Here is an 18,679-nt window from a genome sequence, read left to right as displayed (position 1 = left end):
AAACTATGGATAAGACAGAGAAAAAAGATGAGGAAAAATTTCTTAGGATAACTGTCAACTGATCTTCTGAAAGTAAAATTATAAAAGGAACTTTATGAGCAGTGAGTCTAGAGAGACTGTTAAGAGTAACAGAATTCTGAGGTTCCTCTTCACATTCAATAGCATAGCAAAAATGACCCCCCCACACAAAAGGAAAATGACAAATATTGAAGAGACTACAAGACGATAGATTCCACTGCTACAACTGGTCCAGTCTTTCTAGAAAGCAATTTGTAATTGTGCCCCAAAAGTATTTAAGCTATAGATATCCTTACTGACACCACTAATAGACATCCACCCCAAAGAGAATAAAGAAAAAAGAGAAACATACATATCCTCAGTAAGAGCAAGGAAAGAGGAAAAGAGTCCATATGTACAAAAATAACTAGGGCATTTCTTTTTGTAGTAGCAAAAACCTGGAAACTATGTCCCACCTATTAAGGAATGTCTAAACAAACTATGGAATATGACCACAATAGAATATTATCATACTATAAGAAATTATTAAGGATAATTTTTTTTAATGGACAGCGCTGTATGGATGGTTTGAGAATGAATGAACACAACTGCAGGAACAATTTATGTAATGAGATCATTATAAAGAAAAGCAAACTCTCTACCTCCTGCCAGAGAGTTGATGGATTTGAAATGTTAAAAAAAAAAGGAATACATTTTTGGACATGACTAATGAGGGAATTTGATTCTCTTGATTATTCATATTTGTTACAAGCATTTTCTCTTTATCTTAAATGAACTGAACTGAATAATGTGGGACTATGCTTTCAGAAGTAAAGTCATATGAAGTTGCAGTGATGGTTCAAGGTGACTCTAGTTATTTTTCTCACAGCTTAAGTACAAATAATTGTCCATGTCTTTGTAATTGTTGAGTCCACAATAAATAAACTGTAGAGATAGAAAAGATAAGCAATTACTGAGAAGAAAGTGGGTTCCTCTAATGAAATAAATTATATTTGATAAATTGGACTGACACCTTTGAACTTAAGTGACTAATCAAAAGTTTTGAAATTTTCCTAACTAGGAAATATAACCCTGGCTTATCCTGAAATTTGTGATAAGTTGGCTCAAAAGTGGCCTACAAATGAGGTTAGTGGTAAAAAATAACCCTGTTTCATGTGAGAGATTTTTTCCAGCCCCTGTTATACCCACTTGGGTCCTCTGACTCTAAATCCAGAATTCTTTCTAATGTACTGCACTGGCATGTACCCACTTCTATTCTGCCCATACACAGTCTAGTCAAACTGTACTTTCCTGCCTCCATGCCTTTGCTCACATAAATATGTATTATATTTCCTGTGAACTTGAAGAGGGTAGAAAACTTGTTGTATTTAATATTTATTCCTTCTCCCCTGCACATCGTAAGCACATAAATGCTGGTTGATGTTAAAGTTGGTGACTGAAGAGACATGAAAAGATGTAAAACAAATAATTTAATGAATCTTCTATCCGGTCCAAATTAGCCATTACTGTCAAATCTAGAGAAATATTAAGTGATTAAACACATCAAACTGATAGATACTAACCTGGGGGAGGAGTGAGTAAGTTGAATTGTCAATGGTGAAAGAGTACAATAATTCCCCATCATACCACATGCTCTTCCCCATAGGGGAATTTTGTTTAGTCATAGCAAAGAGATTGGCTGGGTCACAGCATTGTTCCATTTCTTTCCTAATAGAAAAGATAAAGAGAAAATTTAAAGCATGTTAATCATGTTAAATATCAGAACCACAGACTAAGCTTCATCACAAAAATATTAGCCTGCTGAGCTTCTAGTGTCTAATATACTGAATGGGGGATTATTAAATCATCTCAACACTGGAATCACAATAAAATGTAAACTCTGCTGAAAGCATAAATGCTTCATTTTTGTTTTGCATTCCTAACACCTTGTACAATGTTTAGCACATAGTACATGCTTAATTAATAGTTGTATCATTGAGTTCAATTGAATCACAGAATCATAGATAATAAAGTTTTAAGCCTATCATGGATAAATCACGTGAACCAAATATTTCATTTACAGATGAGGAAACTAGAGATCAGAATAAATTAAAGGCTTTGTACATAACAGCTAATTATTAGCTTTCTAGAACAGAGGTCTAGGGACTTCATCAAGTACATTTCTATTATATTTCACTTACTCTTGACTTCTTTCCATAAGGGCATGATGGTTCTGTATAACATTTTTTTAAAAAATTAGTTATAGGACTCAGACCTAAGATCTCAGACAGAATGACTGCATTTCACCAAACTCGGTGGAATTGCTTCTATCTTCTTGCCTCATCTTTTTATTACTTCTAATTTGTCCATCTACCACTTCTTCCTGTCATCTGCCATCCATTTTTATTTCTATTATCTCCCTTCCACTAAAAAGGATATTCGATCATGAGAATAAAGTCATATTGTGTGTTTAAACAAACTGTTACGTGGAAGAAAGAGGACATTTTATACAGTAAATATACAGCAAATCATAGAGCAATCATTTAGAACTCTCTAAGAAAATGTAGTTTATGGTTTCATAAAACTTAGATAAATTTGAATACTATAACAAAGTTATGATCAGTGTGATTCTGGCTAGCTTCAAAAGGCCATGAATACCATACTGAAGTAGTGTGTCCTCTATTTATTTGCTCATTCACAGAATCAGAGTTTGGAGGTAGTTGAGGTCTTCCTGTCCTAGCTGGACCTGAAGAAGATGCCTCTCTAAAGCATAGCTGACAAAGAGTCATCCAGCCTTGCTAGGAAAAAATCCAGTGGGGCAGGGGGAAGTGAAGTATACAGTTCCACCACTACCAGAGGGGAAACCCACTCCCACCTGAGACAGCTCATTCCACTTCTTTACAGCTCTGATTTTTGGGAAATATGTCAAACTATCAATGGTTTCTCTGCAGTTGCCAAACATTGCTCTTAGTTTTGCCATTTGGAGTCAAACTGAACAAGTTTAATTCCCATTTCCTCTGACAGTCTTAAAACAAACAAAAAACAGCCATCAAATCCCACCCAAATATTCTCCCTATTTTCTTCAAATGATCCTCATATAAGAAGATCTGAAAGCTTTTCACCAGCCTGGTTGCTTTCTTTTCAAAGCTTTCCAGCTTAGAAATGTCTTTCCTAAAGCATGGCGCCTGAAACTGAATGTGGCATGTTTCAGATGTGTTCTAATATGGAAGAGTACAATCTTCTTACTTTTAGACATTATGGCTAATTTCGTTTAAGATAGTACTGGTTTTAAAAGCAAATATGTAAAGAATTAATAACAAAAATAAAAACAAGAACTATGCTCCCATTGAAAATGGGTCAAAAGATATAAAAAGGCAGTTCTCCAATTGAGAAATGTAAACTATCAACCACCACCACCACATGAAAAAAAATGTTCCAAATCACTAAAAATAGGAAAAATGCACATCGAAATGGCTCTGAGATTCAACCTCACAACCATAAGATTGGCAAAGATGACAAAAAAAGAAATATAGTAACTGTTGGAGGAATTGTAAGAAGATATGCACAATAATGCAGTATTGGTGGAGCTATGAATTAAAATCATTCTGGAAAACCATTTAGAGCTATAGTCAAAAAGTTACTAAGGAGAACGAGACCTTTGACCCAGTGATGCTATTACCAGGCATTTACCACCAAATCAAGTACAGTGGGAAACATATGTACAATAATATTTATAGGAGAGGAGAGGTTGGCAGAACTATAATAACCTCAGAGTGGTTTTAAAACTCAATAAAAGAATTATATAACTATATAAAAATAGAAATTAGAGTTCTTAAGAGCAAAAAAAGACCCAAAAAATCAAAAGCTTAAAATTACAGCATTATAGAATTTTAGTTGGAATGGGCCTCAGCAGCCATCTAGTCCAATCTATAGGCAGAAACAAATCTCCATTACAACATATTTATCAAGTGATCATCCAGTATCTTCTTGAACAACTCCAAGGAGAGGAGTCCACTGCCTCCCCCTTAAGCAATCTGTTCTACTTTTGGATGGCTCCAATTGTTAGAAAAGTTTGCCTGACATATACCTAAATTTGCCTCTTCACAACTACTCACTGCTCCTAATTCTGCTCTGTGAAGTCAAAAAGTACAAGCATAATCACTACTCCACACAATAGTTCTTTGGATATTTGAAAAGAACTATCGTATCCCTCCAGATCTTCTGTCCAGTCTAAGCATAATAGATTCTTTCTACCAGTCTTCATGTGGCATGGATTCAAGGTCCTTCACCATTCTAACTGGCCTTCTTCTGCATCCTCTGTGGTTTAATCAATGTCTTTTTTAAACCAGGGTGTCCAGAAAGATACAAAATACTGGTCAGATATATTGTGATAACGCAGAATACAGTGAAACTATGGTATTCTTATTCCTTGAAGTTGGGTCCTCTTAATGCAGTGCAAGTTTACATTATCTCTCTTGACTGCCATGTCATCCTGCTAATTCATATCATGCTTTGTATATATAGTAAGAGCCTCAGATGGTTTTCATACTATCTGACAATGATGCTCTATATTTTACTTTTGAAGTTGATTTTCATCCATATTTAATTTTTTAGAATTATTAATAAATTTAATCTCATTATATTAAACTCAATGCTCTAGCCTACCAATATCTTGTTGTTGTACCTAATTATCATCCAGACAGTACAGAGTATCTGGAGAAATAAATAGTAGAAAATTTTAATAAAGCATGGGACTCTCAGAAAAAAAAAAGAATGACAAAGATGAGACATAAAATGCAAAGTTACAAGAAAATATTAGAGAAAAATTAAATGGATGATTATTTATACAAAAAAGTTTCCAAATTAAGAAAAGAGAACATATAAACAATCTAATCTTGGAAGAAGATATTAAGTAAACTACAGTTTAAAAAAAAGGTCCAGATAAATTTAGAAGTAAATTCTAACAGATATTTTAAGAACAATTTACCTCTGTGCTACATAATTTTAAATATGAAGGAGGGCAGGAAGTTCATAATGTATATGAACAGTTTTCAACAGCAAAATTAAAAGTATAAACAGCCATAAGAAAAAAATTCTTCACACCAATAATGATTAGAAAGACAAATTAAAACAACTATAAGATTTCACTTCACATGAAGAAAACTGGCAAAAATAATTAATGAAAGATGAAAACAGTATCAGTCAGGCTACAGGACAAGTACTTTAAATAGTCTTCCGGTGTAGTTGTAAATTTGGTTCAGCTATTCTGGAAATTACTTTGAAACTATACTGGAGATACGACTAAATTGGTTATAACCTTTGACTCATCACTTCTACTAATTGGCATATTCCCCAGGGAGGTCAAAGACAGAGAAAGGTCACATGTATACCAACATATTCAGGCAGAGCTTTTTGTGGAAGGAAGGAAGAAAAACAAAGAAAAATGCCCATTCACTATGGAAAGAAAATGAAATAGATTATTATACAATAAGAAATTTTAAATATGAAGGATTTAGGAAAACTTGGTAACATTTGTTTGAAATACTGCAGAAAAATAAGCAAAATCAAGAGAACACTATATTAATGTAAATGAAAACAAGACTAAAAGGCATCTGATCTTAGATCAATATAATCACTAATCATGACTCCAGAGGAGGAGGAGGATAGAATATACCTCCCACTATTGTAAGATACTACCTATGTGGTGGAGAGAAGATTATAGAATGAGAGATATGTCATCAGATATGGACAACATGTCAGCTGTTTTACTTAGAATTTTATTAAAGAAAGGGTTTTAGTGGGAATAGTATTGGGACATAACAATGATGTAAAAAAAAGTATCAATAACATTTGCAGAATTGGAAGTATAATGTAGATTTCCAAAAAATATGAAAAGCACCTTTACTTATATAATTAGACTGAACCACGCTTCAGTAATTAAAATCTCACTAAGGAAGCATAAAAAAAATTGATTAGGAGTTCAAATACACAGAAGTGAATCTGGAGACAATCTGGAAAAACAGAAGCAAAACAAAATAACACTAAAATAAAACACAATGTCTAAACAAGCAAAGCACATTTATCTTGAAATAATTGAAGGGTTATAGGTCTCCCAGAAGAACACAAGTTAGAAAACCTGAACACCACAATGAAAAAAAGGATGACAAAACTCTGCAGAACTTCTGAAGATAGAATATTATGGCAATTTAAAGTATCCACATATTATCTCCAGGGGAAAAAAATCTCTACGCTGCAAACTCCAGACAGTCATTAAATTTAACAATTCTAATGACAAGCAACAAATTCTACAATCATAGCCAGAAGACTTCCAAATATAAATGAAAGGAAATTTGAATAACACAAAATTATTCTTTGTTCACCAAAGTCAATTCATATTAACCCAATAAACTCAATAAATTATTAACACCTACTATGGTAGTGCTAAGCTTTGAGGACACAAAAAAAAGACAGTCCCTGACCTCGAAGAGCTTACAAGATGCAAAAAAATATATACTAAGCAAGCTATGTACAAAATAAATAGGAAATAACAGAGGGAAGGCACTGAAATTCAGAGGGGTTGGGGAAGGCTTCTTGTAGAAGGTGGGATTTTAGTTGGGACTTAAAGGAAGTCAGGGAGATCAACAGGAGGAATGAAGGAGAGAGAGTATTCTGGATATGCAGTACAGCCAGAGAATACCCAGAGCAGAGAGATGGAATGCCTTATTTGTGGAATAGCCAAGAGGCAGGTGTTACTGGATCAAGAATTATATGTTGGGGAATAAGGTTTAATAAGACTGGAAAAGGAGGAAGTCAGGTTATGAAGTGTTTTGAATGCCAATCAGAGCATTTTGTATTTGCTCCTGGAAGCAATAAATAGTAAACCACTGGAGTTTACTGAGTCATGACACCATTTCTCTGATGGCATGATCTTCTTCAGCAATGAAGGATGAACACAACAATCTGTGAGTAGACAGAGCTGTCTAATGGGGCTCAGCTAGCTAGGTAACTCAGCTCCTCCTCCCCTGTCTGTCTTCCCCTCCCCTTCCTTCTCCTATCCAAAGGAAGGCAAAATTTAGATGGCCAGAGGATGCCCAGTTAACTTGGGGTTTACTGGCTAGATCCTTTTTCGTTCCTCTCCTCTTCTCTCCTCACCTTTCCTTTCTTAAGGGCTGCTTTCAGGACTCTCCTGGCTTAAAAGTGATTATCAATACTAAGTGTTATTGTTTCCCTCCCAGCCTGATTTAGTTATTTTTCTTTGCCTCATTAAAGGAGCCATTGCCTGAATGCTTCTTAAACAGGCCTGTTCACTGAATGGGCTTTACTTCACCCTAAGTGAGTACCTGAAAAGACCTTGACCTAAAGGGCCCAACATCTCCCAGTGCATCCTGGGTCATCTCCAGTCATCCTGATGAATATCTGGTCACTGGATCCAGATGGCTCTGGAGAAGTGAGGCTGGTGACCTTCACAGTCCTTCCTCACTCAAAACAAAGTCAAGTGCAAGTCATGTCATCATTTCTCTGGCATGGTCTTCTTCAGCAACGAAGGACAAACACAACAATAACAACAATTGAGTGGGAGGGGGGTGACATGATAAGACTGGTTTTAGGAAAATGACTTTAGGTGCTTACTGGAGGAACTTCAGATGGGCAGGCCTGCCAGCAAACCATTGCAGTAATCAAGAAAAGAGGCGATGAGGGTCTGAACTAGAATGATGGCGGTACCAGAGAACGGAGACATGTTCAAGAGAAGTTGCAAAGGTAAAATCGATAGACCTTGAAAATAGCTTAGATACGGGGAGTGGGAAATGGTGAGGAATTCTGGAGGACTTCTGGGTTGCAAGCGTGAGGGACTTAGGGGATGCAGAAGATTATAAAATCCCTTTCTCAGTTTTAGAAAAAAAGCACAAAAAAGTAAACAAAAGGGAAAATATGGAATTGAACAAAATGTCTAAAAAATTAAAGATAAAACACTTAAATGTTTTCTAAATGGAACAGCTAATAAATATAAGTATTTCTCAAAATCATATGGAACTTTAACCAAAATTGACTATGTATTAGGAACAGAGATATTACAAACAAATAAGGCAGAAATAACATGCACAATAACAACAACAAGGCCATGTATCCATTTTGACTTTATCCTGGTAACTGGTGTAAGATATTGATCTATACCCAATTTCTGCTAGACTGCTTTCCAGCTTTCCCAACAATTTTTACCAAATAGTGTATTCTTGTCCCCAAAGTTATATCTTTACATTTCTCAAATACAAGGTTATTAGAATCATTTACTACTGTGTATTGTATGTCACTGTGTTACACTGATCTACTTTTCTATTTCTTAGTTAACACAAGACAATGTTGATAATTACTGCCTTATAATATAGTTTAAGATCTGGTACTGCTAAACCTCCTTCCTTTACATCTTCTCATTAATTTCTTTGGTATTCTTGACCTTTTGTTCATCCAAATGAATTTTATTATTATTTTTTTCTAGCTTAATAAAATAGCTTTTGGTAATTTAATTGAGATGGCATTGAATATGTAGATTAGTTTATGTAGAACTGTCATTTTTATTATATTGGTTCTGCCACACCCATAAACAATTAATATTTCTCCAATTATTTAATTCTAACTTCATTTTTATAAAAATGTTTTATAATTATGTTCATGTAGTTCCTGGTATGTCTTGGCAAGTATACTCCCAGGTATTTTATACAGTCTACAGTTATTTTAAATGGGGTACCTCTTGCTATCTTTTCCTTCAGGGTTTTCTTTGTGATATATAGAAATGCTGATGATTTATGTGGGTTTATCTTGTATCCTACTGCTTTACTAAAATTACATATTATTTCAACTAACTTTTTTAGCTGAAGCTCTATACCATCATATAGTCTGCAAAGAGAATTGGTTTTATTTCCACGTTGCCCATTCTGATTCCTTCAATTTTTTCTTGTCTTATTGCTATTGCAAGCATTTCTAATAAAATATTAAGTAATATTGGTGATAATGGTCATCCTTGTTTCATTCCTGATCTTATTGTCATAATGTATAGCTTAGCCCCACTATGAATGCTTATTCATAATATTTCCACTTCCTTTATTTTGGGGGGAATTTTTCCCTTTTGTTCCACTTCTTTCACAACATGACTAATATGGTCATATGTTTTACATGACTGCACATATATAACCTATATCAAATTGCTTACTGTCTTACAGACAAAGAAGGGGAAGAAGGAAAGGAGAAAAATTCAAACTCAACATCTTATACAAAAAGAATGTGACAAATTGTCTTTACATATAATTGGAAAAAATAAAATACCACTTAAAATGAAAAAAAAATAATGCTTACTGATGATTTTAGATAGACATTTCTTATCATTTTAAGGAAAATCCATTCATAATTTTGTTGTCAAGTGTTTTTAATAGAAATGAGTGTTGCATTTGTCAAAATTTTTCTGCATTTATTGACATCTCGTATAATTTTGTCACTTTTGTTATTGATATAATCAAGTATATTAATAGTTTTCCTCATATTAAACAATCTCTGCACTCCTGAAAAAATATTTATAGTTCTTCGTGATGTAGCAAAGAATAGGAATCTGAAGAGGGTCTCATAAAATAGGGACTAGATAAACAAGTTATGGTATGTAAATGTGATGAAATACTACTGTGCTGAATTCTCATCATCACAACAACCAACCATGACTCTAGAAGACTAATGAAGAAATGTTACTCAATTAGAATGAAGAATGAGACAAATTTTTCTGGACATCCCCAATATGGAAATTTGTTTTGCTTGGCTTTCATATTTAGAATGGATTTTGTTTTAATTGTATTCTCAAGTTGGGGGAGGAAGGGAATTAAAGTGGACATGTGAGAATGTGGTTTGAGGATGATTAAACCACATAAATATTGCTCAGATCTTTCTCTTTCTTCCTAAAGAAATCACTCTACCAAAAACTGTTTATGAGACAAATCCGGTAGTAATGCCTAAACCAGGGAAAGACAAAAGCACAGAAGAAGAACTATAGACCAGTGTTGTTAATGAATATAAATTTAAAATTTTGAACCACCTACTGTTGAACAGACTATAGTGACTCATCTAAGAAATCATTCATTATCCATAAGATGGATTTATGTCAGTGATACAAGAGTGCTTCAACATCATTAAAACAATAAGCATAATTTATTACACTAAAAACTAAAACATCCAAAACCACATAATTGTCACAGTAGATGCAGAGAAGCCTTTGACCAAATACAATGACTGTTAATTTTTTTTAAATCTTCCAAGTATAGGCATAGAGGGGCCTTTTAGTATAACAAGACGTATCCATCTAAAACCAAAAGGAAGCTTTATATATAGTGAAGATACACTTGAAGCTTTCCTTATTAAGTACAGAAGTAAACCAAGAATGCCTACTGTCTCTATTATTTGAGATAGTGTTGACATAATAACAATAGTGATAAGAGAAAGGAAATAAAGGCATAAAAAAATAGGTAAAGAGAAGATAAAGCTATCCCATTTGCTTATAACATGATGGCTATAAAATATATAAAATACTAGGGAATAAGTAAAGTTACTAAGACAATCAATATCTTCATCAAATCTGTCTACAAAAAAAACCTTCAAAATCAACAGCATTCGTATATAATAATGATAAAATCCAAAGGAAATCTTTTTTTTCTCAAAATAAATAAAATGCTAAGGGACCAATCTATCAAAGCACATAAAACACTTGTATAAATTCAACTGCTAAGTGCTTCTTAAATAAATAAAGCACAACTTAAATAACTGGAGGAATATTCAGTGCTCATGGCTGGGCTGTACCAATATAATATCACCAAAGTTAATTTACAGTTTTAATGCTATGTCATTTAAATAAAGAAATACTTTATAGAACTCAATAAAATAATAACAAAATTTATTTGGAACAATGAAAGAAATGAAATATGAAGGAACTAATAAAAAAAGGGTAGGGTCAAAAGGGGAATAGCACTTCCAGAAGGCAAACCATATTATGAAGCAGCAGTAATCAAAACCATCTGTTATTAATTAAATGAGGTAGATCGATGAAACAACTGGACAAAGGAGAATCAGGGGAGAAAGGGTAGCTCAATCCAATGTTCTGTAAAATGAGAAAACAAATTACTTCCAAAAAACTCCCCTTTTGATTAAAAAAAAACTACTGAGAAAACAGAAAAGCTTAATATTAAAAATAAAAAACATTTAAAAATTGGAAGTGAAACAAACGATATATATTTCATAGTTATGGTTAGGAGATGCATTCTTAATCAAACCAAACATAGAGATAATTACAAAATAGGAAACAGACAACTTTAATTACATGAAAATCAAAAGTTTCTACACAAACAAAATTTATTCACTTAGAAATGAAAAAAAAGTGGTTAAACTGGGGGTGGGAGCGAATCTTTGCATCAAATTTCTCTAATAAGAGTTTGGTATACAAGTTATATAAATAATCAAGAGATTTTAAAACATTCCCCAGTTAGATAAGTAATAAAAGGAAATGAACAAACTATTCTCAAAAGAATTGCCAAACCTAAAATCTATACAAAAGAATGTTCCATATCTCTCATAATAAGATAAATATGAATCAAAACAACCTTGAAGTTTCATCTCACACTATGCAAATTAGCAAAAATGTCAAAATATGGGAATAGCTAATGCTGAAGGGGTTGTGGAAAGGTAGGGATACTAGTACATTGTTGGTGGATCTGTGAATAAGTACAAATATTTTAGAAAGCTATTTTGAATTATGTAGATAAAGTGACTAAAATATCCATATGCTTTATCCCAGAGATTCCATTGCTAGGCTAATATCTAATGATAAGAAGGCCATTGATAAGAAGAAAGTCTTCCAACATACCAAAAAACTTATAGTAGTACTCTTTTGTGACAACAATGAATTGGAAACAAACCAGATGCTCATAGATTTGAAAATGATTAAACAAATTGTAGCATAAGAATGTAATGGAATATTATTCTGGTGTAAGAAATAAAGAATGTGATGAATACAGAGAAACATAGACTTCATGAATTAATAAAAAGTGAAATAAGCAGAACCAAAAAAATATACAAGTCATATACACAGCACATAACAAATATACAATAAGGTAAATGGAAAGAATAAACACAAAAGAATCAAAATCAAAAGCTGCATAATTACAAAGAATAAGCATGGCTCAAAAGAAAAGATATAAGAAAATAGCCCTACCCCATTCCTTTGTAGAGATGGAAGGTCCAAAAGCATTATACACTGCATATGTTATTATACTTTTTCAATTTATTGATGAGTTACATTTTTTCCTCTTTTTGTCTTTAAAAATATTTTTATGTGGGATGGCTTTCTAAGAAGAGAAGGGAGAAGATTACTGGGGAAATTTTGGTGATTAAAAACAAAAGACATTAATAAAACTTTTTAAATGTAAAAGATGAAGATACAAAGCAATTGGAAAATATCACTAATGATATCATCTTTTAAATGCTATATTACTGAGTAACACCTTTTTTTCCTCATTATTGTATCTCTATGCAGGGCATGGCACATAATCAGTATTTAATAAATATTTCTCAGTTGATTGATTTTAAACAAAAGAAAGCTTTTATGATGCACCAGGGATGCAAGGATGATTCAACATTTGGTTAACAATTAGCATAGTCAAATGCTATAAACAAATAAAAGCACATGATCATATTGATGGATACATACAATATATAGCATTTATTTATGCTTAAAAAACGTAAAAAGCACAGACACAAAAAGGCCTCTTTTTTAAGCATGATAAAAAAGGAAAATTATGCAATCAAAAGTAATATTATTTGCAAGGAAGAAACACTAGAAGCTTTCCCAATGAACACGAGAAAGCAGCAATGATCTCAATATTATTTGACATAGTTATAGAAATCTGAGCATTAGGAATAAGACAAGAGGAATCTAAAGTTACAAGCATTATCAAAGAGGAGATAAAATTGCATCTATTTGTAGGTTATAGGATAGTTTACTTATATAAGGTCAAAGCACAAGCAAAGAAACTGTCAGAGCAACTTCAGTAATGCAGAATTATAATAATCACAATAACCAGCATTTGTGTAGTATCTACTATTGCCAGGCACTATGCTAAGCATTTCACAAATATCATTTGATCCTTGACAACAATGCTGGGATGTAGGTGTTATTATTATCCCCATCTTACAATGGAGGAAACTGAGTCAGACTGTGATTAAATGACTTGCCCAAGGTCACACAACTGGAACATGTCTAAGGCTAAATTTGACCTCAAATCTTCCTGACCCCAGGTCCAGCACTCTATTCACTCTGCCACCCAGCACAAAACTCAAAAACCACAAAAATCATCAACAACAAGCGAGGGGAAAATGATAAGAAAAAGAAATTCCATGTAAAACAGCCATAAAGTGCTTCTCCTCTCTAGATTTTCATTGCACCGCTCTCTCTTGGTTCTCCTCCTACCTATTGAACCATTTCCTTGTTGGTTCTGCTTTGCTGAACCTCCATCTATTCCACATCCAATAACTATAGGTATATGTCTAGAGAGCTGGGGAACCTGTGCCCTCGAGGCCATATGTGACCCTCTAGGTCCTCAGCCCTTTGTCTGAATCCAAACTTCACTGAACAAATCCCCTTAATAAAAGGATTTGTTCTGTAAAACTTGGACTCACTCAAAAGTCTGCACCCAAGGACCTAGAAGACCACATATGGCCTCAGGTTTCCCAACCCCACAGAATCTTTTTTCTGGGGATTCTTTTTTTTCTTATATTCTCTTCCTTGATTTCATCTTTGCATATGACTCCCAAATATATCTATCCAGCCATAATCTTGCCAGAGCTCTAATCCTCTGTCAGAAAGTGAATGTCTATTGGACAGTCAGAACTGGATCTTTCAAAGATATTTCAAATTCAACATAAACAAAACAGTACTCATTCTTTTTCCCAAAACCTAGCACTCTTCCAAACTTTCCTATTACTGTTGAAGACACTACTAGTCTATAAACTCAGACTCAAAATCTCTGCGTCATCCTCAACTCTTTACTCTCACTAATCCCACATATCCAATTTAGAGTTGAAAATTGGTACAATAATTCCATAAATTCATTTGGAATTTTGTCATTCAGACACTGGCTGTGTGACTCTGGATAAGTCACTTAACCCTGTTCACTTCAGTTTCCTTCATCTACAAAGTGAGCTGGAGAAAGAAATAGCAAACCACTCCAGTATCTTTGTCAAGAAAACCCTAAATGGCATCATGAAGAGTGAGACACGACTGACAAACAATTGAACATGAACAACAGATGCTACTAAATTGCTCAGACATTTTGATTCAGTAATCTCACTACTGGTCACATAATATGTGACAGATACAAATATATTTGTCAAAGTATTCATAGCTATATACTTTGTAGAAGTCAAAAAATGGAAACAAAGTAAGTACTCGTTAATTAAGGAATGGCTGAAAAAGTTGACATATGACTGCAATGGCATACTATTATACCATATGAAATGACAAATAACTAGAATTCAGAGAAAAATTCAAAAAACTCTATATGAAGAGATAGAGGGGAAAAAAGCAAAACCAAAAGAACTATGCATACAGTAACAATAAAAATAAGCCCTAAAAGAACAGAACTCTGATAAAAGCTGATGATCCACGTGGAGCCAAGATGGCAGAGTAGAAGCAGAGACTTGCTAGTGCTCCTTCCCCAAGCCCAATCAAATACCTATAGAAAATTACTTTAAACAAATTCTGGAGCTGCAGAACCCAGAGAATGAAGGAGTGAAGCAAATCTCCACCCCAAAACATCCTGGAAGGTCAAGGGAAGCATCTATCACACTGAGCTGGGAGCCAAGCTCAGTAGGGGCCACACTGGCACAGGAAAGATCTGAGCAGGCTGAGGAGGGACTGAATCTCTGGCAGCTGTGGTGGCTTCCAGACTTCACAACCCCAAAACACCAATGATAAATTGGAAAGTCAGTTGAAAAAACCTGTCTGATCTGTGTGAGAGAGTAGAGTGGTCTGGCCCCAGTCTCAGGGTGGGGGGGTGGGGAGAGGAACCCATGGCAGCCACAGAAACCACAGCAGCAGCAGAGGCAGTGGCTCTTTTTGGAGCTCTATACCCATAGATTGCAGGGAGATTGAGCAACTGACAGTACACCCTTCCACCCCCACTCGAAGCAGAGAACTACTTTGACAAAGAGCTCAAAAGTCAAGTAACTGGCTGGAGAAATCAGCAAAACCAGGGGGAAAAAATTAGACTATAGAATCTTACTTTAGTGACAAGGAAGACCAAAATATACAAACAGAAGAAGACAACAAAGTCAAAGCTTCTATATCCAAAGTCTCCAAGAAAAATATGAATTGGGCTCAGGTCATGGAAGAGCTCAAAAAGGATTTTGAAAATCAAGTAAGAGAAGGAGAGCAAAAATTGGGAAGAGAAATGTGAGTGATGCAAGAAAATCATGAAAAACAAGTGAACTGCTTGCTAAAGGGGACCCAAATAATGCTGAAGAAAATAACACCTAAAAAATAGACTAACCCAAATGGCAAAAGAGATTCAAAAAGTCAATGAGGAAAAGAATGCCTTAAAAAAACAGAATTGGCCAGATGGAAAAGGAGGTCCAAAAGCTCACTGAAGAAAATAATTCCTTAAAGATTAGAATGGAACAGATGGACTTTATGAAAAATCAAGAAATTATAAAGCAAAACCAAAGGAATGATAAAATAGCAGACAATGTGAAATATCTCACTGGAAAAACAACTGACCTGGAAAATAGATCCAGGAGAGACAATTTAAAAATTACCGGACTACCTGAAAACCATGATCAAAAAAAGAGCCTAGACATCATCTTTCATGAAATTATTAAGGAAAACTACCCTGATATTCTAGAACCAGAGAGCAAAATAAATATTGAAAGAATCCACCAGTCACCTCCTGAAAGAGATCAAAAAGAAAAACTCCTAGGAATATTGTAGCCAAATTGCAGAGCATTTCTGATGAAAAGATCAGAGCTGAATAGAAAATTTCACTTTCAAACACAAGATTCAAGAGAAGCATGAAAAGATAAACATGAAAGAAAAATCATAAGGGACTTACTAAAGTTGAAGTGTTTACATTCCTACATGGAAAGACAATATTTGTAACTCTTGAAACTTTCCTCAGTATTAGGGTAGTTGGAAGGATTATACACATATAGACAGAGGACAAGGGGCAAGTTGAATATGAAGGGATGATATCTTTAAAAAATAAAATTAAGGGGTGAGAGAGGAATATATTGGAGAAGGAGAAAGGGAGAAATAGAATGCCTCACATTAAAGAGACAAGATAAAGCTTTTTCAGTGAAAGGGAAGAGGGGGGAGGTGAGAGAGAAAGAGTGAACCTTACTCTCATTGGATTTGGCTTAAGGATATAACATGCACACTCAATTTGGCATGAAAATGTATCTTACACTACAGGAAAGTAGGGGGGAAGAGGATAAGTGAGGGGTGGGTGAAATGATAGAAGGGAGGGCAAATGGCAGGAGGGGGTAATTAGAAGTAAATAATTTTGAGCAGGGACAGAGTCAAAAGAGAGAATAAGATAAATGGGGGACAGGCTAGGATGGAGGGAAATGTAGTTAGTCTTTCATATCATGACTATTATGGAAGTGTTTTGCATGAGCACCAATATAACCTATATTGAATTGCTTGCCTTCTCAGTGGGAATGGGGGGGGAGGGGAAGAGAGAGATGCTGGAACTCAAAGTTTTAAAGACAAATATTAAAAATTGTTTTTTACATGCAACTGGGAAATAAGACATACAGGCAATGGGGTCTAGAAATCTGTCTTGCCCTACAAGAAAATAGAGGGGAAGAGGATGAGAGAAGGGTGAGGTGTGATAGAAGAAAGGGTAGATTAGAGGAAGGTGTAATTGAAATGCACGATGTCTTGGGGTGGGCAGAGGGGAGAGGGGAAGAAGATTTGGAACTCAAAAATCTTGTGGATGCTAATATTGAAAATGAAAAATAAATTAATTTTTTAAAAAAACTGGTGATCAGTATAGGTTCTGGATGATTAAAGATGGAACACGTCTCCATATAAAGGGGTTATACTATGAATGAGAAATGCTACATCGTTTGTCAATCATTGTCATTATTTTAAACAATTTTTTAAACTATTTTATTTATTATGATAGAAATTTTACAGGGGATTCTTATGAAGTAATTACAACATAAAAAGCAAAATGTATCAAAACATTTTAAAGAATTTTTGAATATTTTTTATTCCACAATCTCTTTTTTTAAAAGATGGTTTTCCCCCAATATGTTTGACAAGTATATATCTCCATTTTTTGGAATTTATAGTCAACAAACAAACTTTTCTCCATGCTTGCATGTATCAAAATATCTAGTGATCTTAACATACACACACACATATATACATACATATATACATGACTCCTTTATAGAGGAGAGCCTTTAAAACTGTATTTTACTTTACTGAGTCAAATATGGTTGGATTTTCTTTCTAATTCAACAAACAATAAACACAGTATAATCTTACATTCTCTATATCTTCAATCAACCATGTCACTATAAATCTAAGGTAAACTGTAAAAAGACATTTGTGAAATGTTGCTTGTTCTCTTTCATCAAGAATACTCTCGATCCTTACATGTAGATTATTCTAATAAATATTCCAATAAAGATGAGGAAATAAATATATATGAGTGAATACTGACATGGGGTAGGAATTTACTTGATACCTTTCCCTGAAATTTTTTGTAGAACTAATCAAAATAGCCTAGAAATGGTATTGCCACATTAGCACATAGGGAGATTATTGTTTATTTTCTTGTCACTCCTGTCACAGTCCTGTTGTGAGGGAAATACTCTGTAAACCTTAGAGTTCTAATAAGAGTTGTTATTTACAAGTATTGTTATTATGTGACATTATATGACATATATCTATTTTTATAATCTAATGCTCACATGGATCTATGATGTCACCTAAATGAGTACTCCTTCCAGTGATACAGTTCACAAGCTACCTATAGTTGTTCAGTTTGTGTGACTCTTATCCTGGTCCTCCTGTTAATGGAATATAAGGAGTATATCTGGTGAGCTAGGAACCATCCTCATATTGTCTTGAACTGTGTTGTTGTGATTGTCCTTTGTTTTTGAAGAAGACCATGACATCAGAGAATGATGACATGACTTGCACTTGACTTTGTTTTGAGTGAGGGAGGGATGTGCAAGATCACCAACGTCACTTTCTCCTCCTGAACTATCTGGGTCCAGTGACCAGATACTCATCATGATGACTGGAGATGGCCCAGGAGGCAACGGGAGACTTTGGTCATTTTAGGCTGGCCTTCTCAGGTAGTCACTTAGAGGGAGGTAATCCCCATTGAGTGAATAGGCCTCTTTAAGAAGTAGTCAGAGAATAGTCCTTTTAATGAGCAAAAGAAAAAAATAACTAAATCGAGTTGGGAGTGAAACAGAAACTGTTACTATTGATAAGGTGGAGCACATAGATCTGGGTGGAAGTCTTGAGTATGGCCTTTCAACTGAGTTCAAGTTTGACAGAAAAAATTCTTTTATTAAGGGGATTTGTTTTGTGAAGCTAAGATTTAGTCCAAGGGTCACACTTGAGGACCTAAAGGGCCAC

At 34.3% G+C, this 18,679-nt stretch overlaps 1 protein-coding gene across 1 annotated transcript in view; it reads right to left on the bottom strand.

Moving 5' to 3' along the window:
* The window catches only part of ST8SIA1 (ST8 alpha-N-acetyl-neuraminide alpha-2,8-sialyltransferase 1), a 140,870-nt gene that overhangs the window by 110,421 nt on the left and 11,770 nt on the right, over positions 1-18,679 (bottom strand). The window contains exon 3 of the mRNA XM_072653524.1: positions 1,581-1,725. Within this exon, the coding sequence (XP_072509625.1) occupies positions 1,581-1,725 (145 nt within the window). The remainder of the gene's footprint in view (positions 1-1,580; positions 1,726-18,679) is intronic.

This window comes from Notamacropus eugenii, chromosome 3 (assembly GCF_028372415.1).
Source record: "Notamacropus eugenii isolate mMacEug1 chromosome 3, mMacEug1.pri_v2, whole genome shotgun sequence".
NCBI lineage: Eukaryota > Metazoa > Chordata > Mammalia > Diprotodontia > Macropodidae > Notamacropus > Notamacropus eugenii.
Note: the sequence above shows the minus strand (reverse complement) of the source record. Positions and strands in the feature narration are given on the sequence as shown.